The sequence below is a fragment of the Schistocerca cancellata genome, chromosome 7, assembly GCF_023864275.1.
Source record: "Schistocerca cancellata isolate TAMUIC-IGC-003103 chromosome 7, iqSchCanc2.1, whole genome shotgun sequence".
NCBI classification, from domain to species: Eukaryota; Metazoa; Arthropoda; class Insecta; order Orthoptera; family Acrididae; genus Schistocerca; species Schistocerca cancellata.
In genome coordinates, this window is record NC_064632.1 from 546920668 (window position 1) to 546944926 (window position 24259).

Below are 24259 nucleotides of genomic sequence, written 5' to 3' on the forward strand. Positions count from 1 at the left end.
CAGTGCAATGGTTACCGGAGGCAAGAAAAAGTACAGTCGCGCGTGTGTGGGCCGTAAATGTAATTAATAATTAAAGATTTTTTGCCTTAAAGTGAACTGACTAGCCGAGAAAATTAATATGAAAAGTTTGTTCCATTGTTCAACTTATATGTTCATGCTTTAAGATTCAGTGAGCCTGCCGTTCATTAACTTAACAAATAATTTATACCGTAGATTAATATTGTTAAAAAAAGGGAAAACTTCACAAAAGCATTTAATTGTAAATCAAAATAAAATGAAATATCATTTTTATTAAGGCCCACCACGCAAGTCGGCAACAATCGACATAATAACAATAATATATTAAATTACGACGGCCGACGGATGGGAGAACTCTCAGGAAGACATGTATAACAAACTGCGCGGGGAGACTGAGCAGGTCCCTCGGAATAATGAGGCAAAAATCTCTAAATTAGCGGTATCCGTAGAGCAACTTCCGGTATTGCAGACGGAGGTAACTAAGACCGTCAAGGGCATGAAAGAGTGAGGACAAAAAATAGAAGAAATCGAGAAAAACTTAGAGCAAAGAATAAAAGAGCAACGGTCAATTTCAAAGAGAGCAATAAAACTTCGATCGAAACGGAGCTGCAGCGCCTGCAGAAGGAGTCAAAATTGACGACTGAGGCAGCTGCTGAAGCGACGACAGAAGTGCGCGAGCGGTTAACCACGGAAACCGTGCAGGAACTAATTAGTAAACAACTTCGCGAGGCGTTGCAGGAGATTACAAGTCGTTCGAGCAGCGAGCAAAACATCAGTTTGCAACCTGCGCCGTCAAGCAGGCAAGAATTAGCCGATAGCAACGGTGATAGTAGGCGAACTGTCGACGAAATGGCCAATCTGGGTATTGCAAGCCAAACGTGCAACACGCCACAAGGAAAGGAAACAATTGTAGACAGCGCAAATGATCACCGAGATGGATTAGAAACACCTGCTCTCTGTGCAGAATTTTCACCACTATAAAGACAGTGGAAACTTTCTGCATTCCCAGGCCTTTTTACAGCAATTTGAAGTGGCAAGCCGACCGGAGTGGCCGTGCGGTTCTAGGAGTTACAGTCTGGAACCGAGCGACCGCTACGGTCGCAGGTTCGAATCCTGCCTCGGGCATGGATGTGTGTGATGTCCTTAGGTTAGTTAGGTTTAATTAGTTCTAAGTTCTAGGCGACTAATGACCTGAGAAGTTAAGTCGCATAGTGCTCAGAGCCATTTGAACAATTTTTTTGAAGTGGCAATGCCACCAAATTGGCCCATCTAATTAAAGCTATCTTTTATTTGCGGATTTCTAGAGGGTAGCGTAGCCGAGCGGATGGGAGGCGTCGCAGATAATTGCACCTCCTATGAGGAACTCAAGAAGATCTTCTTGGGCACTTACTGGTCAAAGGTGACCCAAGAACGTATCAAGCAGGAGATTATTCTCTTTAAAGACTTTGAGAACTCGGGATTCACAAGCCCGGTCAAGTTCTTCGAGGTTCTAATTAAAAAGAATGTTTTCCTCGATGCATCATGTAGCGATACCGCGCTCATCCGTTATTGGTATATGAAACTGCCATTGAATTACCAACAGTCGCTGATAGGACGATGCGGCAGTGATATTGAGGAGTTTAAAAACCTTCTCAGAGAATTAGAGTTTGCATTACAGAGAGAGATAGCCAGAAACTGCAGAAGGCAACAAGTACAGGCAAACAGTCAGGCTGCCTGCATCTCGTGGTCGTGCGGTAGCGTTCTCGCTTCCCACGCCCGGGTTCCCGGGTTCGATTCCCGGCGGGGTCAGGGATTTTCTCTGCCTCGTGATGGCTGGGTGTTGTGTGGTGTCCTTAGGTTAGTTAGGTTTAAGTAGTTCTAAGTTCTAGGGGACTGATGACCATAGATGTTAAGTCCCATAGTGCTCAGAGCCATTTTTTTGAACGGTCAGGCTGAGCAAACGGGAAGAGAGCAGCGTAGGGACCGTAGGCTTCACAATAACAATTATAATAATTCTGGCGCAGGAGGTCCGCGCCAACAGCCGCGTACAGGCGTAATAGCAATTACGACGGCAATGGAGGCAATGGTAGGGACGGACCGTCGTATCGGAGCAACGGCAGGCAATGGCGTCAGGCGCAAGACGGCGACGACGATCGTAACAATGGTCGAAATGACGGCCGTTATCAAGGGGGAAACAATGACCGGAGACAACAGGAAATCGAAATTGTCGAGGTACGACCGGCGAATCCGAGACCACAGGACAGAGAACCGGAGTCATCCCGAGAATGGAGGGTGGCTCGCGCGGAACAGAATTCTAAAACAACCGCGCAGAAACTCGGTACACAGTGCATACGCATGCTGGACTACGGGGACGTGATTGAAGATTTGCTTAAAGAAAACGAACAAAAGACCACGAATGACCTACAGCCGGTTGTAAGGATAGCGATTGGAAAATTAGCCTTGCAAGGAATCATAGATAACGGAAGCCAGCTTTCGGCTATTTCAGAGGCAGCCTTCGAAGCGTGCAAGGGTGATCAAACATGGCCTACCATTAGAGTCAAAAAGATTAAAACACGAGGGGCAATCGCGGGAAAATGCATGGAAGTATCGCAACAGGTACGACTGGAATTTAGCTGTGAGGCCACCAGTTCGAAGGCGATTTCATTGTGGTCCCAAAGTTAGCGATCGAAATTGTAACAGGCATGGGCTTCTTGTATGAGAACCAGGTCGTAATTGATATAGGTAGCGGCACGGTCACCTTCCAGAAGGTCAGATTTGAAGAACACGCTATTCCGGCGCAACTCCCTACTAACTGTCTGCGACTACATATTGTAGAGGAAGGAGGCAGAAATGGTGAGGGAGAAGAACACGAACAACGCGTTCTAAAGTGGCAACAAGAGGCAGTTCATGTAAAGGAAGAACTAGCAAACGCGATAGACGGCAAGGTCGAGGCATGAGGTAACATAGCGATAAAGGAACGAGAAGATCTGAGGAGCATTCTAAAGGACAGCTTAGAAGTTTTTTGGCCGAAAGCAGGCGCTATTCGAAACCTCCAGTACGAGTTGTAAAGGCAGCAGAAAAACGCAAAAGGTTCGCAGACAGAGGGGCGAAGGTCAGACATTTTGAGGTCGGACAGAAAGTCCTATTGAAATCGCACCGACTGTCATGCAAGCAAAAGGGGCTCTGCCACAAATTTTTTTCTGTTTATGATGGACCATTCAGAGTAAGAAGGGCGGCCCACCCGAACTCATACGAGTTAGAGTACACGAAGAGGAAACGATTATTAGGATTACATCATATAACGCATATGAAACCTTTTATTGTTTAGAAATGGTAATTTGTTTGCCTTTGTGTTTCTTGTGTTGCGTTAGTTATAAGTTCTGAAATGACTAGGATTTAGAATGTATCAGGTATATCATGTTTTGTGTAGTGTCTTATTTTTGTGTCTTGTCTTCGATACAAGAGATCAGCAGATTGTTCAATGATAAATTTGTAACAGGAAATGTTACGTAAAACATTGTTCCGCAACGGAAAAGCACGTTCCGACAAAGAAAACGGAGGAGCAATGATACGGAAGATATTTGTGAGCCTAAGCGTGCACAGAGTCAGCTTATGCGATGTTGAGTGGTTGAAAGCGGCCGACTGAGCCAAGTAAAGGATGATGCGTTCGCGAAATGAAATATCGGAATTTTTTTTTTGCCAGTCAGAAAGAAGTTGTAAGTAGGCTGTTTATGTTTTCTTTATGTAAGTAGGCTGTTTATGTTTTCTTATTGGCAACGTTACGTAGCGCTCTATATGAAAATCACTGGCTGTGCTGTGTGCAGTCTGTGGCCAGTTTGCATTGTTGTCAGCCATTGTAGTGTTGGGCAGCTGGATGTGAACAGCGCGTAGCGTTGTGCAGTTGGAGGTGAGCCGCCAGCAGTGGTGGATGTGGGAAATGAGATGGCGGATTTTTGAGTACAGAATGGATATTATGAACTGCTATGTATATTATGCTTTTTCAACACTATTAAGGTAAATACATTGTTTGTTCTCTATTAAAATCTTTCATTTGCTAACTATGCCTATCAGTAGTTAGTGCCTTCCGTAGTCTGAATCTTTTATTTATCTGGCAGTAGTGGCGCTCGCTGTATTGCAGTAGTTCGAGTAATGGAGATTTTTGGTGAGGTAAGTGATTTGTGAAAGGTATAGATTAAAGTTAGTCAGGGCCATTCTTTTGCAGGGATTTTTGAAAGTCAGATTGCGTTGCGCTAAAAATATTGTGTGTCAGTTTAAGCACAGTCGTATATAATTTTTCAAAGGGGACGTTTCATATGGCGACCCTGCCAGGATTCGAACCTGGAATCTTCTGATTTTTTCTTGTAGTTTGTGCAATTAGTGTAGCTATTGTTTATTGCTAGCGCGTAATTATAGAGAGAATATTCTTTGTAGTTGCAGTCTTTCATTGTTGTACAGTACAACAGGTGTGGCACACATGTAGATTTGCACCAAGTATTTCGCAGCTGCGCTTGCAATTAACTAGATATTATTTTCAGTGCTATGTTAATGTGTTCTCTTATTTTTGCTCTTCAAATTGTGCTTTTCTGTGTTGTCGTGTGAAATATTGTGACAATAATGGCGTGTGAAAAACGTAATACTAGGCTCCAAAGTAAACTGAGAAATAACAGTGAAGACGAAAGCAGTGTGTTAACGCCACCATGTTGTAACCTCCCCAGAAAAATTTCGTAAGACTATTATTTAATAGAAATGAAGCCAAGAGAAAGTTTCCTACAAAAATGTTGAAAGACTATAATTTGAATGTTAACAAGAATAGAACCTAACGTAATCTTCCAGCAAATAAATTCAATGACAATGACCATTAAACAAAATTCGCAATCTGACTCTGGTGTAAGCTTCCGCAAAATAATGAAAAACAATTCAGTACTAATGAAACTTCAGTGATAATGATAATTCAATTAAACCGGAATATCGGTCTTTGGCCCTGTGCATAAATCAGAATTAAATTCTTACCTCATTGTAACTGCTAACCAGATTTCTGCTCTTATTGTTCCGCACTGCTTGGAGGAACTGCATTGCAAATAATAATATTCCTTTTTTTTTTTTAATTAATTTAACTGAAATTTGTCTTTAAGGGAAGTGGAATGAATTTTTTTTGTAAAATGTTTTGAAATCAAAATTATTATTGGCGCGCTTGTTGGAAATTAATTACAATAAATAAACTTTACATTATCTGATGATTACCTTAATTAGCAATGTACCTCATTCAGCATCTTGACCAGTGTTGCCGACAGACCACATCACACAACCGCACTGGGCTGCTACTACTGACCGACCGCTCTGCATGACGACTACCACTGAACTGTTCTCAACGACTACTAACAGAGTACTGCCCTCAACTAGACAGAGCTACAGACTCGCAACGACTGACTGACAGACTGAGAACCGCTCGCAACACTCGCGCGGTCAAGCGCATACTCTCTGGTCACAGATGCTACAATGCCTCGCCATCGCTGCTATGTTACATACGTGTTTCATAACCCTCCACTGGGGGGGCAAAAATTTGGCAGCGATGGTGAGTCATTTGGACTTGCCAAGCGCGGCAAAATTTTTCTTTAATTAACAAACTTCTACAACTTACAGAATATTTAGATGTAGTACATGAATTAAATGTTGTGCACACGCAGTAAGGATAAAATATATCAGACAAAGACAAAATGTGAGTACAAAACATAGTAGCAAATCAGAAAAATGTATATACAAATTATTTGACAGATAACAAAGTGCACAGGCACTGAAAAAATTCTTTAGCATATTCAGAACAAATAAACAGACTGGCAAAAATATTATGTTGACAAGTGACATGAGTGCACATGCACTGCAGTTGAGAACATATCAGTAAATGATGAAATGTATATACAATTAGTAACAAATGACATAAGTGCATACGCATTGAAGTATTGAATATACAGAATAGTACAAATCATATTGAAAAATGAGAAAAGTGCACAGGCACTGGAGTTCAGTAGAAAACATATTAACACACAACATAAGTGCACATGCACTGCAGTTCAGAACATATCATTAAAATAAAATACTAAAAAATTGTATATACAATATAAAAGACAAGAGTGCACATACTGTACTTGAGAACAAATCGAAAAAATGTCTTAGGCATTTTTGCAATAAATAAACATAATAGCAAAATCATATCGACAAGTGACATAACTGTACTCGCACTGGAGTTCAGCGAATCAAAAAAAAAAAATGTATAACCCATGAACATAAATAATGTTAGCAAAAAATGATTTTCACTATGTGACAAGAATTAGGATAGGAAAGGGAAGGATTGCATCATGGTTGTAGCACTTTAGATTGCACACAGCTATTCTGAAAGTCCATATCTTTCCACAGAAGTACAACACCAAGTGACACAATTTGCAGTTCTTTTCCCATCAGAATCCATCAGTGTAGCCAAGACACTGAACTCTCGTAGTAATATTTCATGTTCTCATTTTGGCAGTACATTAGGTACACCAAACAGTGGGACCATAATAACGTCTTCATCGCTCATGGTGGTGGACAGCATGTCGTGTCAACACCACGCTTTACAAGGCACACCAACGTAGAAGTAGTGCAAACCCAAAGGTAGTGCTCCATGATCACTAGGATAGACAGGACAAATGGACATTGCAGTAATTCAGGGTAGTTAGCTCATGAGGTGAAGGACATTAAGTCACATAATATTGACAATTACAGTTTTCATTTGGGGCATTCATAGCCCAGTGTTGAACATTTCTGTACCATGAATGTAGTATTACAGAAAAATGTTCACAAAATTAAATTATTGGCATCATGGGTAATCGTATTACAATAAACAGTGGCAGTCCTTGGACGGTTACAAAGCATATTTAGTATGACAGAATAATGTACATCATTGGCACTCAGTGGCCAGCAAGTATTGAATATTACAGAACATTACACTCATTCTTGGCACTCAGTGGCCAGCAAGTACTGAATAGTACAAAACATTACACTCAATCATTGGCACTCAGTGGCCAGCAAGTACTGAATAGTACAAAACATTACACTCAATCATTGGCACTCAGTGGCCCAGCAATTACTGAATAGTACAAAACATTACACTCAATCATTGGCACTCAGTGGCCAGCAAGTACTGAATAGTACAAAACATTACACTCAATCATTGGCACTCAGTGCCCCAGCAAATACTGAATAGTACAAAACATTACACTCAATCATTGGCACTCAGTGGCCCAGCAAATATTGAATAGTATAAAACATTGTTCCTCATTCAGTATTATTCAGATCATTAAGAAGTAATAACAATTCATTGAGTGACATTCAGATCATTACGAAGTCATTATTAAAAATCAGCTAATTACAGTCATAGCATTAATAATCATACACATTATAAGTAGTCTCATTACAATAAACAGTGGCAGTTATTAGCCAGTTACAAAGCATTATTTTATACATATATTTTTTTTTGTATCTTTACGAAGTCATTACTGAAGTGACATACTATTCAGAGTTGATCAGTATTATTCAGAACTTTCTCAAACTGGTATCACTATTTGGGACTGGTAATACATTTTTTTGTTAGCAATGCATTGCGTTTGGTAATTATAAGAGAAAGCAAGAAGAGAAAAAAGAAGAAAAAAAATTGGTAGTGGGTTGTTCCTGTAAATGAAAAATGTGTAACGTCATTCGTCATGAGTCAGCTGTAGCAAGATTGTGAAACAAGGCAGTAATGTGATCACATGTATAAATGATAGACACAAATGGGTAAAAAAAATAAATGCAAGTGCTAGAACAGGTATAATAAGTAATAGGTTTAGTATGTATCATGAAAAACTTCTCCTGGAAAAAATACAAAATGGATTATTGACCTGAAAGAAGAAACGCACACTATGCTGAAAAGTAGTGAACTTCGAATTAACAAGTAGTGAAATGTGTATAAAATGTGCTTCATAGCTGTCCTTTCCAAAACTTTCCGTCATCCTACTATGCAATATAACACCTGCTGTCAAAACAAACTGCAACAAATACTTAAATAACTACGTAGCATAAATACATGACTTCAACATTATCCTCATCTGTAAAGAAAAAACTTCATTGTCAATCACTTCATTATTCATAACTCCATCATTATCATTACCTGTAAAGAAAAACTTCATTATTCATAATAGCATATTCTTCATCATTATTCATCAGTATTCATTATCATCTGCAAAAATATCACTTCATTACTCATTATACAATTATTCCTTATCTCTAGCATATTTCATCACTAAAACTAAGACGTGTAGTTCAGTCTGACAGCCTGCATCAATCACCTTGTATTCTGAAAGAAAAAATTAGTTAAGACTGCTATTCTACGATGAGTATAGTATATTCTTGTTAATGCTTGTTAATCCTGATCCATTTACTCTTCCTCATAAAGTTATTGCATCTTCTATCGTTTATTCCGTAGGTGAAATTCCCATTTCTGTTTAATTTATTTTCTTTACACGTTATTTCTTTCTGAAAATGATGAACAGAGATTAATGTCTTGCATTTAAATCATATACTCACTAAATAATTACTGATTAACGGTAACATAATTAAGCATACAGCATAACATGACAGAAAACGTAATATGTCAAAAGCATAGACAGTGTTTAAAGGCAAAAAATGTACACGGAATATCACAATGCAGCAGCAAAAAAAAAAAGAAAAAGAAAAACGTAAAATAGTCACGATGTTGAGACATCATAGGGCAAAAATGTCAAAGTCAACTGGTGTTTGCTATATCTTAACTAATTCACAGTGCATACAAACAAAACAGGAAAACAATCATACACACAAAAAATGGAAAATGTGCACGGTCTGACGTGTAACGACAAGAAAAGCGACCTGCTAACCTTACCTTGCCGGGCACTTGCCAAGAAAAAATACGACACTCATCAGTAGGTAATCATATAATTGCATAAGTGGTTATAAAATGTGTAAGTTCGTCTGGAAAAAATATGCACGGTCTGATGTGTAACGACAAGAAAAGCGACCTGCTAACCTTATCTTGCCGAGCACTTGCCAAGAAAAATACGACAGTCATCCGTAGGTAATCAGGTGAAATAATTGCATTAGTAAATGGCATCATAGCATGTTACATTATAAAGTGATTTCATTCAATAAACGGTTTAATGTTTGAGATATGGTGATTGCCTTTCGATTTTCTGGTTCTCAAAGTTTCGACGTGTACAACATTGTGGTGAGGGATGCTGCGAATCCGATATGGACCTGCGTATAGAAGTTCAAATTTACTGCACTTACCTTTTAATTTACTGGATAAGTAGTGTGTACGTACTAATATTTTCTGTCCAACGTGAAAGTCGCGGCGTGTACAAACCTGTTTTTGCTGTCTTCTCCGGCGCTCTGCGGCACGTTTGATGTTGTTCAGTGCAATGTCGATTATTTCGTGGTGTCGTAAGCGACGAGATGTAGGAAAATTTACAAATTCCTTAATTTTGTTTGGTGGTTCAACGTTTTTCAGTATAACAGACGGAGATAGCATAGTGGATTCATTTGGAATTGAATTAATTACATCTTGGAATGAGAGTATGTGTGTGTCCCAATCAATATGTCTTTTGTGGCAGTATATTCTGCACAGTTTACCAATTTCTTTCATTAATCGTTCACAAGGGTTCGAAGAAGCATGATACTTGGATATATAGATCGGAGAAATGTTTCTGGCTCGTAACATGCGTGTCCATATGCTACTACGAAATTGAGATCCATTGTCAGAAATTACTTTTATCACATGCCCTACATGAAATAGAAAATGTTTTACAAATGCTTTCGAAACAGTTTTAGCAGTAGCTTTCCGTAACGGAGTGAAAGTAACAAATTTCGAAGTGAGCTCAACAGCGACAAAGATGTAGCAAAAACCTCTGTTAGTTCTCGGAATCGGACCAAAAATATCTACTGCGGCCATGTGTCTTAATTTAAAAGGTACAATGGGATATAAAGGAGGAATATGTGAAGTGGTGTCTGATTTAGCTTTCTGGCAAATTTTACAAGACGCTAAAACTCGTCGTATACGTTTCTCCATGTTGTTAAAATAACAGTTCTGTCTCAGTATAAGAAAACATTTTCGTGCTCCGTAATGTGCGTAACTTAAATGAGTGTACCAGATTAATTTGTTACCCAGTTCGTCAGGAATGCATAATAACCAATTGTTGCTGTCAGGGTGAGAGCGGCGAAAAAGAATGTTATTGCGTACAGTGTAATGGTGTCTAATCGTAACATTATTCTTATCTTGCCAAAGGTGTTTAATTTCTTTCCACACATTGTCTTTATTTTGTTCTTGTGCTATGTCTTGTAATGATGATGAAATAAAATTTTCAAATGCTACTTGCTGAATGTACATGACACTGAAATTTGTTTTGCAGAAGTTGGTTGCTACGTCTTGCTGATTGTTGCCGAGAGAACGCGATAGTGCGTCTGCTACTACATTTTGCGTACCGGGAATGTGAACCACTGTAAAATTAAATTCCTGTAAATAAAGTTTCCATCTACTTAATCTATCGTGTGTGAATTTAGCTGAAAGTAAAAATTGTATCGCTCTGTGGTCTGTATAGACGGTGGTATGTCTTCCGTAAAGAAAATGTCTAAATCTCGTAAAAGCCCATACAACACATAATGTTTCAAGTTCAGTAACGGAATAATTTCGTTCAGCGGGTGACAAAATGCGGCTTGCAAATGCGATGTTTTTAATTACTGTAGAACCATCTTCTTCAATTTCCTGAAAAATATGTACGCCTAAAGCTGTGTTGGAACTGTCGGTGGCAATGGAAAAATTTCTGGTAAGATCTGGGTGCGATAAAAGTGGAGCATTCAACAAGGTTTCTCTCAGGTTCACAAATTCAGAATGTGCTTGCTTATCCCAAGACCAAATAGTGTTTTTACCTGTCAGTTGACATAATCTAGGTGTGTCTAAAGCGGAGTGATGAATAAATTTACGAAAAAAGTTAATTAAACCCAAAAAGCTGCGTAATTGTTTTTTCGTCGTAGGAACAGTAATGTCACGTAAAGCTTGAAGTTTTTCCGGATCAGGTGCAATGCCTTCCGCTGAAATTACGTGTCCAAGAAATTTTATAGAAGTTTTGCCAAAGTGCGATTTACTAAGATTAACTGTGAGTCCCTGCGCATGAAAAGTTTGTAACAGTTGTTCAAGAATCAGATTGTGATCAGACCAGTTAGCTTCTGCGATAAGAATGTCGTCTACGTACGTCGTAATTCTGTCCTTAAGTTCTGTCGGAAGTATTGTGTTCAAACCGCGAATAAAAGCTGCAGAAGAAATAGTTAAGCCGAATGGTAATTTACAAAATTGATAACAGTCGCCGAAACAAAGAAAAGCTGTATATTTTCTGCAATTTGGATGAAGTTGAATTTGCCAAAATCCCGATTTCAAATCTAATGTGGAATAAATAGCAGTACCGTGAAATTTCTGTAAAAGTTCCTCTAGTGTCTGTGGTCGATCTGTTTCATTAATAATAATGTCATTAATGTGACGTGAATCGAGTACGAGGCGAAGTGAGCCATCTTTTTTCTTAACAATATGTAGCGGGTTTATGTACGGACTAACTGCTGGTTCTATAATTCCTTGATCGAGCATATCCTGCAATTCTTTTTTAACTTGTTCTCTATGAATATACGGAATAGGATAATGCTTTGCTTTAAATGTATCGTGCTGTTTGACTTGAAATTCATACATAAATCCGGACATAGTACCAGGAATGTTGTCAAAAACTGGAGCTTGCTGTAAAAGAATTTTGTGTAGTTGCATTCGTTCGTCGTCTGTAGTTGCACTGCTTTGTCTAACTTTATCGGAAATCATTTGCATTACGTCGTAGTCATCTTCGTCTGGAGTATTATCGTTGTGTACGTACGTATTCGTGAACAATGTAGGATTACAGTCTATGTTACGTGTTGCGGAAATGACCTCTGTGCGGTTAATTGTTTGTTCTTCTGCAGATAAAGAGTGCTGAAATTCTAAAGCAAGTTGTACATTTTCATCCTTTAGCATTAGATAAGAATTTTGAAAATCGATAACTGCGTCGTGTTGTACCAGAAAATTCGTACCTAAAATTACGTCTGTTGTCAACAAAGGAACAATCCAAAAATTAGAGTGGAAAGTATGACCTCCAATACAAAATGATAAATGTGTCTGCAATTTAACGTCTACTCCTTTACTTGATACTGCTCCTTTCACTTTTGTTTTGCCTAAAGGTAATGTCGGATAAGTATTCTCTTTGTTGCACACGTTAAAAGTCTCCTCATTTATTACTGATATAGGTGATCCAGAATCAATTACTGCTGAGAATTTTGATGAACCAATTTTAATTTCGATGACAGGATGTGAAATAGTTTTCTGAACAAATGGTTTTTCCTGCAAGAGAGTGTCTCTGATATCGTCAAAAGTAATTACATTTTCGTGAACAACATTTTGCGTGTCAAACGTAGTGCTTGTGTTATTGGAAGATGCGTCCTGTACAGTATCTAGTCAGATTCTATCTGACGTGTTATTATTATTAGGAGGATTCTGTGGCATTTCGACGATTTGAACTGTCCTATTACTTCTTCCAGACGTATTACGCTCTGGATGGTACCTACTGTCGGGTTCATTCATGAGAATAGGTTCTCGTGCATAATTTTGCTGTTGGTATGACCGACTGTTATCAGATGTACGCTGAAAATTGTTCTCATTAATTTTACGTCTGTCGTAATAGTCATTCCTGTACGGTGTATTGCGATGGGAATTGAAATACTGTCTTCTTTGTACATAGTTGTTTCCTTGCTGTCGTGCGTTACTATTTGTTGGATCTGTGACTATATGTGCACGCGGCGGAACATTAAAGCCTGGTTGACCTTGTGCATTACATTGTTGGTTACGTATACTAACCGGTTGACTTTCATGCTGTTGCGGTGGAAAACTTCTATTGTTACCAAAATGTGCTTCCTGTTGCTGAAAATTTTGACAATATTGATAATCTGAATTTTGTCTGTGATTTAAGTTCTGGTAGTTATCGTTTCTAAAGCGTCTGTTACTTTTCCTATTGAAATTACGTCCCTGATCATAATTACTGTAAGTTTGTTGACCTTGGTTATTATACGAAAAGTTTTTGTTTACAAATGAATAATCAGATTGCTGTACTTCTAAAAGCTGCAACAGATCCCTGAATGCTGAAATGTTTTCTTTTTGCTGGCCCGTTAGAAGTGACACTCGTAATGACCGTGGTAATTTGGAAATGCATAATTGTATAAGTGCAGATTCACTGTACGGTTCACTCAGGTACTGGTTTTGTTGCACCATATGCTCGAAAAATTGCGTGACGCTGGGAAAATTTGTGTTCTCATAATTTGGTAAGCTAATTAACTGATCTTTAATTCCGCGCTGTGTCGTCTTCGACCAGTACGCTGACAGAAAAGCATTCTGGAATTCTTCTACCGAGTAACATTGTCTCGCGATCGGTCTCATACGAGTTGCCGGCTCGCCTTCCAAAAAACTACAAATAAATTCAAGTTTGTGCGTTACAGGCCAAGTCGGTGGAAGAGCAAAGCTAAATTGTTGAATCCAATCTAGTGGGTGAATCTGCGTTCTATCGTTTTTAAAAACTTTAAACTTTCTCACTGACAGAAAATGTTTGTAATCGAAATTATCATCTCTGTGTGATGGAACAGGTTCAGGATCGTAAGAGTATCTATTGAACTGTGGTTGTTCGGAATCTAAGTCCCGTACTCTCTGCAGATTACCCAAATTATACGCGCTGCGTGAGTCTGACAAATGTTCATAAAGTGGTGTCTGTTGTATGTTATTATTAACTGAAATATTTTTAATCTCTGTTACCTCTTGTTGTAAACTCGACAATTTCCTACGCAACGTGTTATTAGACGAATCGATCTCATTAATTGTCTGCTGTAAATTTTGAAATTCAGGTGTTTGGTTAAAGGAAACCGGTGCAGTATCGTCTGATTTATTATCATTAGCACTTTCGATAGCATCAATACGACTGGCCAATTCATCATATTTTTCAGTCAGTATTTTTGCCTGATCATCGGTTTTAGAATCGGACGCATTAATCTGTTTTTGCAACTTACGCGTAGTTTCGCTCAGTTTTTTAACATCAGCTTTTATGACATCGCAATCCTGTGTTAGTTCTAATTGTTCGAATCTGTCTGTCACTGTTTGAATATTTACTGAGTGTGTATCTGTTTTTGATTTAAGATCAGAAATTTCATCCCGTAATTCCGCGTTCAACTGTTCTATGGTATTAATTTTGTCGGACACTGTAGTAATATTATTGTCTACATACGTCTTCGCTTTCGCGAACATTTTACGTTTGTCTTCTTGTCTTTGTGCAGTGATTGTTTCCATGACTTGTCGTTTTACTTTGTTTTGATCTTGAATAAATTTCCGGAAACGCGTATCACTGTTCTGTATGTGCTGATTAAAGCGCTCGTTAATCTGAGTGTTCTGCTGTTCGAATTTCGCGTCTATCTTTTCATCCATTGTGCGCGAAAGTTCTGCTGTCATTGCTTTAAACTCGTCGCGTAATTGTGTAGCTTTTTCAGAGCATTGTTTAGCGACTCCGCTAATTTCGTCTCTCAGTGTTTCTGTTGCGGCTGTTTGCATTTCCCTTAATTCTTGCGCAACAGACTTAATTTCTTCGCTATTTTTTCGTGAACAAGCCTCAATTTCCACGCGCAACTGTTCCTTAGTGTCATGGCACTGTGCGGCAACGGCTCTAATTTGTTCACTAAGCTGTCTGGAATTGTCGTCTAATTTTTCATTTAAGTGTTGTTTGAGTTTTTCATTATCTTGTTTGTTATCTTCCCTAAGTTGTCTGAAATCTTCGCTCTGTTGTCTGACCTGTTCACTAAGTTTGTCTTGTTTTTTGTCATTATTGTCAAGTTTTTTATTTAACTTGTCTTGTTTTTCGTTCTGTTCGTTCCTAAACTGTAGCATTATTGCCATAAATTGTTCCAAAGTAACATTACCTACTCCATTATCTGTGCTGTTTGATTGTGTACCTGGAATTGTCGCGCTTTGTGTGACCATTTGGTCATTCTGCAATTTACAAAAAGGATTATCATTCGGACCTACACTGTCATTCACTATTTCGGAATTAAATAAATCCGTCGTACTTTGTGTATCCTGTTCATTTTCATTAGAAATATTTGTCTGAACGTTACTTGAATTTTCCAAATCGGGTGTGTTCCGCTGGGCAGCGCTCATTACTGTAGACCGCTCCGCGTCATCAATTGTCGTCAAATTAACAGACGAGACAATTGAGTTCGTTTGTTCTTCATTAAGATAAAAGTCATCATTAGTGGTTGGAATGCACTGATTGTTAGTGAACGCAGGATTGTCACAATTACTATCGGTCACGTTGTTTAAATCAGTAATTTCGTTCATAATACCTCGCGATACACTATTCACAGTCTTTCGGGGCATTTTTACAGTAGTCACAATTATTCACAAAACAATAAGCACAAATGCAAAAGCAACACACAAATACAACAGAGCAACCAATTGCCGTTGACCTGTAGATGGAAAGTCACAAGATTAGTACAAGCGTTGCGCCAAATTCTAATTATACTTAAGCAAATAAGAGCAGATATCTGACTGTTGTTCAAAAGATTCTCAACGAAATACGATCCTGGACTGGGTGTCGCCAAGTGTAACCTCCCCAGAAAAATTTCGTAAGACAATTATTTAATAGAAATGGAGCCAAGAGAAAGTTTCCTACAAAAATGTTGAAAGACTATAATTTGAATGTTAACAAGAATAGAACCTAACGTAATCTTCCAGCAAATAAATTCAATGACAATGACCATTAAACAAAATTCGCAATCTGACTCTGGTGTAAGCTTCCGCAAAATAATGAAAAACAATTCAGTACTAATGAAACTTCAGTGATAATGATAATTCAATTAAACCGGAATATCGGTCTTTGGCCCTGTGCATAAATCAGAATTAAATTCTTACCTCATTGTAACTGCTAACCAGATTTCTGCTCTTATTGTTCCGCACTGCTTGGAGGAACTGCATTGCAAATAATAATATTCCTTTTTTTTTTTAATTAATTTAACTGAAATTTGTCTTTAAGGGAAGTGGAATGAATTTTTTTTGTAAAATGTTTTGAAATCAAAATTATTATTGGCGCGCTTGTTGGAAATTAATTACAATAAATAAACTTTACATTATCTGATGATTACCTTAATTAGCAATGTACCTCATTCAGCATCTTGACCAGTGTTGCCGACAGACCACATCACACAACCGCACTGGGCTGCTACTACTGACCGACCGCTCTGCATGACGACTACCACTGAACTGTTCTCAACGACTACTAACAGAGTACTGCCCTCAACTAGACAGAGCTACAGACTCGCAACGACTGACTGACAGACTGAGAACCGCTCGCAACACTCGCGCGGTCAAGCGCATACTCTCTGGTCACAGATGCTACAATGCCTCGCCATCGCTGCTATGTTACATACGTGTTTCAATGTAATGAATTAACAAATATTCAAAGTAGTAATTTGGTAACGGTGCATAGGGAAATGGAGTGGGCGTCAAATAATGGAGTAGACAGTGAAACAGGTAGTGAACAGGGAAGCATTATCGATCGATCGGTCGGCAACAGCTCGCCTCAGGAATCGGGAATGACAGAACACAATATTGCAAATACTGTAGACTCAGGTTTTGGGTTCTCACCGTTTTCTCAAATGAGTCAAGACACATTTTCCGCTTGTCAAAATGTGAATGTTGCCAGTGCAAATTCACTGCCGGAAAGCACTGAGGAACATGTTTCAGACACCAGTGCACTGTTATTACAGTTAATGCAACAAATGGGACAAAGGCTACAAAAGTTAGACACAACGCTTGAACAAAATCAGAAACAAATGGGACAAAATCTTCAAAAGTTAGACACAATGGAAGAAAATCAGAGACAAACACAGCAAAAGTTTCAGAAGTTAGACACAATGGAACAACACCAGAGACAAACACAGCAACAGTTAGACACAATGGAACAAAATCTTAAAAAGTTAGACACAATGGAACAACACCAGAGGCAAACACAGCAACAGTTAGACACAATGGAACAAAAGCTTCAAAAGTTAGACTCAGTGGAACATAAGCTTGAACAAACACATGAAGATTTAACTACTGAGTTACATAACATTGAATCGAAATGTCAAAAAGTCTGTAATGACGTAAAAACACAAATTTGTGAGCATTTTTTCGCGGCATGAAAATGCATTACAGAATCACGAAGCAGCCATAAAAGAACTGCAAACCATTGTTCATGAAAATCATGAGACCTTGCAAGCTAAAATTGACTCAGCTGCTCCTACCGATTTGGTTACGCAACTTTCCAAAACTCAAGAAAACTTAAAGGACACAGTAGATACTCTGAAAATTGGTTCAGAAAGACACATGGAGGAAATTAGTTCATTATCAGAGAAAGTAGCTGAACTTTTGGATCAGCTAAATAATTTATCTACGAAGGTAGATGATAATCTGAATGACACAAAACCGGTAGTCTTTAATGACACAGAAGAGTGCGAACAAATTAGGAAACTGAAACAAAATCTGAATCAAATTAATACGCAACACCAAAGAGAAATCCGGTAAGTACAAGATCAGCTGACACAGGTAATACAAGAATTACGTATTTCAGAGGACACTCGCACCCCAATACGGGAAGAGGGACATAGAAATACGGAACAGCCACAAAATAATAACACAGGGCATTTCGGAAGTTATGAAAGAAATTGGCAATGTGCACCGAATTTTGAGATGGAACCGCCGACACGACATAACAATGACCGACATGCGACTCGCCGACATGATGATTTTGACTATATGCTGTTCATTACTACACGTAAATTCAAAACGTTTAAGAATTCTGCCAACGACATTCATCCACAAGCGTGGCTCCATCAATTCTCTCATTGTTTTCCTCCCAACTGGTCATTAGAACACAGATTAGAATTTATGTGTGGCTACTCGGAGAATGAACCAGCTGTAAGAAATCGATCGGTCATTCACGATTGTCACAGTGAAGGAGAATTTTATCATGCCTCAAGCTACACAAGACCGAGTAAAACATGGCATCATAATGATGAAATGTTTCGAACAATCTGAATTTTCCAGTCTTATGAAATATTTTGAAGACATGTTGCATAAGAATCAGTATCTTTCAAACCCATACAGCCCCTCAGAACTCATCCGCATTTGCTTAATCAAACTGTCTGAACATTTACGACATATTATTTTACCAGGACGTTGCAAATACGACATTGAGGCTTTTCAGGGACTGTTACAAGAACTGGAAATTGACACTGACAATCGCGGAACGCGAAAACAGGAGTACAACAATTACAGGTCACATCTGTCACAATTCCACGATGACAGAAATAATACACGACAAGGCTATTCTTATAACGTAAATCGTGACCAAAACAGACACCACCCATATGACAACCGTTGGCAGAGTAGTAATAATTACAGGGAAAGATCACCTCTCTGCGGTAATGACTATCACAGAGACAATCAGAGAAACAGACAATTTGGGAACCAAAATAATTATTATCAAGGGAGACAGAATAACTTTAGATGCAACGGTCCAGCGCGCAGTTACGACTCAGGGAGAAATCATCCACCACGTGACAGACAAGAAAGAAACTATGGAATCTACCGACATGACGACAGACGATATGATCGTAACGACAGACCTGAACTGCATCAGAACTGGCGGGATTTAAACAGGGCAGGGCTCTCTCGTCACAGTGAATTTGTAGAAGTTAGGTCTCCAAATCCCAATAACGACGCGCGCTAACAGAGAGACAATAGGCAATGACTCATACCGCTGGCAGCCACAAAACGTACGTATGAAACTGACGACGCAGCTGCCGTAGCTAGTAATTACGTAAGAATGGAAGACATTAGAGACATCTTACTCCAGGAACATGTAACAACATTGCATATCCTGTGATTTACAATACAGTAAATGACGTAAAATTTACGGCAGTACTTGACTCTGGCAGTCCCATTTCAGTAATTAGTGAAACAGCATTTAGCAAGTGCAACAAATCGAACGATTGCCCCACACTTCCGTTACGTAAGACTAAATTACAAGGTGCAATCTTTGGAAAAAGTGTAGATGTTCGCCAACAAACCAACTTAGAATTCTTTTGTCAAAGCCACAGCTTCTCTATGAACTTCCTTATTGTTCCATTATTGTCGACGGAAATTATACTGTGAGTAGACTTTTTGAATGGATACAAAGCAATCTTAAGCTTTCACGATGCTGAAATAAGTTTAGAGAAAGAAGGTAAGTCAATAGCTTTGAAATTTGAAGACTGGCTCTCAAACCATGACGAGGAAATTAATCGGCTTTTCCTTCTGTTAGACAACAGTTCGGAATTTTCTATGGAACTAGACACTAACAATCACTCTGCAAGTACTGACAGGGATGATATCGATGGCATATTTGAAACTAATGAGTTAATACAGAATAAAATTCAAACAATTGAGAATTGTAATGACACTGATAGGCAGGGCCTTTTTGAGATTTTACAAGCACATTCCACAGTTTTTACTCACAAAACAGGAACAATCAAGGGATTTCAATGCCAATTTCGTGTTCGTGGGCATACTAAGTTTTGTGTTAGACCATACATAATTCCAGCACATTATAGGGACTGTGTTAGAACAGAAATATAATCTATGCTTGACGAGGGCATTATTGAGCCTGCAGTAAGCTCATACAACAATCCATTACATGTTGTTGAGAAAAAAAATGGATCGATCAGGCTTGTCTTAGATTCGAGACAAATTAATACTATCATCATTCCTGAAACAGATAGGCCGCAGACGATGGAAGAACTTCTTCAAAATTTTAATGGTGTAAAAGTGTTGTCTTCCATTGATCTCAGATCCAGCTTTTATCAGATCGAACTTCATCCAGAATGTAGAAAATACACAGCTTTTCTTTGTTTCGGCGTTTGTTATCAGTTTCGGAAACTTCCTTTTGGTTTGAACATTTCTTCGGCAGCATTCATTCGCGGGCTAAATTCTATATTACCTGAGTTCTTAAAACGTCACATCACCTTATATGTGGACGATATTCCGATAGCAGAAGCCTCATGGGAACAACACAATCGCATCCTCAACAGCGTGTTACGTATTTTTGCAGAATCTGGAATTACAGTTAACTTGGAAAAGTCTGAATTCGGTAGGTCAAAGGTGAGGTTTTTGGGACATATTATTTCTTCTGAAGGCATTCAGCCGGATCCTGAAAAGTTAGAAGCAATCAGAGCCATTCCATTTCCATCTACAAAAAGACAAGTCCGCAGTTTTCTAGGTCTTGTAAATTTTTACCGTCGTTTTCTGAATATGCAAATTCTAGTTACACCAAAACATTGTTCTCTCACTGGAAAAAATACGATTTGGAACTGGGATGAACAAGCACAGTTGGAATTCAATTCTTTGAAAGAAGCGTTACTTCACGCGCCAATACTAGCTCATCCAGATCTGTCACAAGATTTCTGCCTTAGCACGGATTCTTCTAAAGTCGGTCTTGGTGCCCATTTATTTCAAGAAACCATAGAAAATGACATTACTGTTCATAAAACCATTGCTTTTGCTAGCTGAGTGATAACAAAATCTGAAAAAAAAAAATTCCGTTACTGAATTAGAAGCTTTAGCTATCGTCTGGGCATTTAACAAATTCCGTTTCTTTCTTTCTGGTAAGCACGTAAAAGTATACAGTGATCATCGTGCATTACAATTTCTTATGTCTTCAAAATTAAATCATGACAGGTTAAAACGTTGGGCATTGTTTCTGCAAGAATTCCGCTTCACAATAGTCTACATTCCCGGCAAGGAGAACATTGTTGCGGACGCACTGTCACGCGCACCGGCTGGGCTTGAGAAAAGTAACACAGAAGGCAACCTCGAGAAAAATTTCAGTATTCTTTAGATTCAGAAAGTCGCCTTTGAAAACTTTATCACCACATCTTTAAAGGACATTGCTCATGAACAAGATAAAGATCCGATTTGGAAAGACATCAAAAGTAAATGGCATGAAAAGACACACACACAGATTCGGCATTATTATCTGGTGAGAAACAACATACTGTTCAAACGTTGCACTGTTGATGACAAGCTATGGGTTCTTTGTATTCCAGATGATTTTATTAATAAGCTCATTTGGTACATTCATCTCAGCTACGCACATTTTGGTCCACGAAAATGTTATCATATTCTTCGAACGACTTGTTATTTTAACAATATTGAAAAGCGAATTCGAAGAGTCTTGTCTATTTGTAAACTTTGTCAAAAGGCGAAACCAGCTACTATCTCACATCGTGCTCCGTTATTTCCTATTATTCCTTCTAAATTAAAAGAATTTACTGCTGTTGATCTCTTGGGACCCCTTGTCAGAACATCGAATGGATTTTCGTACGTTCTAGTCGCTGTTGAACTTACTTCAAAATTTGTTTCTTTCACTCCGTTACGTAAAGCCACTGGGCGGTCTGTATCCAACCCCTTTGTTAAAAATTTCTTACGTGACGTTGGACACATCAGTAAAGTCATTTCAGATAATGGATCGCAATTCAGATCTGCTGTTTGGTCACGCATGCTTCGGAATCATAAAATCAAACCTGTTTTTATTTCATTGTACTCACCACATTGTAACCCGTCTGAACGGATTATGAAAGAAATCAATAAGCTTTGCAGACTTTATTGTCACAGAAAGCATCAGCATTGGGACAGATATTTACACTTATTTAACAAAAAATGGAAATGAGCGTATGGCATTGTTGGCCGGGAGGCCCTTTTCGTGGAAGTTCGGGCGCCAAGAGGAAGTCTTATTTCGTTCGACGCCACATTGGGCGACTTGCGCGACGGTGATGAGGATGAAATGATGATGAGGACAACACAACACCCAGTCCACGAGTGGAGAAAATCTCCAACCCGTCCGGGAATCGAACCCGGGCCTGCCTGCTTGGGAGGCGAGCACGTTACCACCCAGCTAAGCAAGCGGACACAATCCAATTTTCAACAACAGATGGCGCTGCAAGTGATGTGAAAGATATAGAAGACAACGCAGTCTGTGGGTGCGCCATTCTGTACGTCGTCTTTCTGCTGTAAGCGTGTGCTGTTCACAACGTGCAAGTGTGCTGTGGACAACATGGTTTATTCCTTAGAACAGAGGATTTTTCTGGTGTTGGAATTCCACCGCCTAGAACACAACAAGACGAAGTTTTCAACGTAGGTTTAATGTAACCAAAGGACCGAAAAGCGATACAATAAAGGACCTGTTTGAAAAATTTCAACGGACTGGGAACGTGACGGATGAACGTGCTGGAAAGGTAGGGCGACCGCGTACGGCAACCACAGAGGCCAACGCGCAGCTAGTGCAGCAGGTGATCCAACAGCGGCCTCGGGTTTCCGTTCGCCGTGTTGCAGCTGCGGTCCAAATGACGCCAACGTCCACGTATCGTCTCATGCGCCAGAGTTTACACCTCTATTCATACAAAATTCAAACGCGGCAACCCCTCAGCACTGCTACCATTGCTGCACGAGAGACATTCGCTAACGATATAGTGCACAGGATTGATGACGGCGATATGCATGTGGGCAGCATTTGGTTTACTGACGAAGCTTATTTTTACCTGGACGGCTTCGTCAATAAACAGAACTGGCGCATATGGGGAACCGAAAAGCCCCATGTTGCAGTCCCATCGTCCCTGCATCCTCAAAAAGTACTGGTCTGGGCCGACATTTCCTCCAAAGGAATCATTGGCCCATTTTTCAGATCCGAAACGATTACTGCATCACGCTATCTGGACATTCTTCGTGAATTTGTGGCGGTACAAACTGCCTTAGACGACACTGCGAACACCTCGTCGTTTATGCAAGATGGTGCCCGGCCACATCGCACGGCCGACGTCTTTAATTTCCTGAATGAATATTTCGATGATCATGTGATTGCTTTGGGCTATCCGAAACATACAGGAGGCAGCGTGGATTGGCCTCCCTATTCGCCAGACATGAACCCCTGTGACTTCTTTCTGTGGGAACACTTGAAAGACCAGGTGTACCGCCAGAATCCAGAAACAATTGAACAGCTGAAGCAGTACATCTCATCTGCATGTGAAGCCATTCCGCCAGACACGTTGTCAAAGGTTTCGGGTAATTTCATTCAGAGACTACGCCATATTATTGCTACGCATGGTGGATATGTGGAAAATATCGTACTATAGAGTTTCCCAGACCGCAGCGCCATCTGTTGTTGAAAATTGTAACTACTGTAATTTCGAAAGTTTGTCTGCCTGAAAATGTACTGTTGCCCCAAGCATATTGCAACAAACGGTGTATTTCTATCGCTGCTCGTTTAGTTTTTATTGCTGTTTCAAATATACCGGTCATTTTTGAAACACCCTGTAGCAGGTAAATATAAGTTTTAGACTGAAATAATGTAATCTTTAAATTGTATATCGTATGCAGTAAGCATTATATATGTATGCGCTGGAAAATAAAATATTTACCAAAAGAATCACCGTTCTGAGAGGAACAAACCAAGGGATGACAAACAGCGGAACCAAGTAGTGACTGCCATTTGTGATATTTTTTTGAACTGTATGACGTGTGAGAGTGCTTTGTTTCGAGCTGCGTATTCTGGAGTAGCCGCAATCCAGACAGACGAGAAATTCTTCGAGTCAATTGGGATATTCCCATTCAATCTGGATGTTTCACAGATGAAGACTTTGCTCGGTCAGACATCACTGAGAGAGACGAATTTCAAACAACTGAAGAAGGCAAATGAGCTCAAGAGGAGCCCACCTACAAATGCTGCTCCTCAGTGACAGATAACATGTCTGTGCAGTCACCAGGAAAAAACAAGAACGAAAATGAAGTTCAGAGTGCCGAAGTACGAAAAGGTATCGGCCTGTCCAGTATCTATCCACTGCCAAAATATGATCGACCCACAACAAAGAAGAAAGTGGCAAAAAATCCGAGCTTTTGTCTGGGTCTCCATACAAAAATACCTTGTTAGAAAAACAAGCTAAACCAGACAAAACCATGAAGAGACCAAATATCGGTAACGAACAATGCAGAATTTCTAGGGATAATCTGTACCTAACTGCGTCATCTTCTTCGGAACAACTTGGTCCAAAT

General features: G+C 39.3%; 1 protein-coding gene across 1 annotated transcript in view; it reads left to right on the forward strand.

Annotated features, from left to right (window-relative positions):
• Nucleotides 1–23946, forward strand: part of LOC126092891 (uncharacterized) — a 71443-nt gene extending 47497 nt beyond the window's left edge. The window contains exon 5 of the mRNA XM_049908621.1: nucleotides 23839–23946. Coding sequence (XP_049764578.1) covers nucleotides 23839–23946 — 108 coding nt within the window. The remainder of the gene's footprint in view (nucleotides 1–23838) is intronic.
• Nucleotides 23947–24259: the final 313 nt, after the last annotated feature.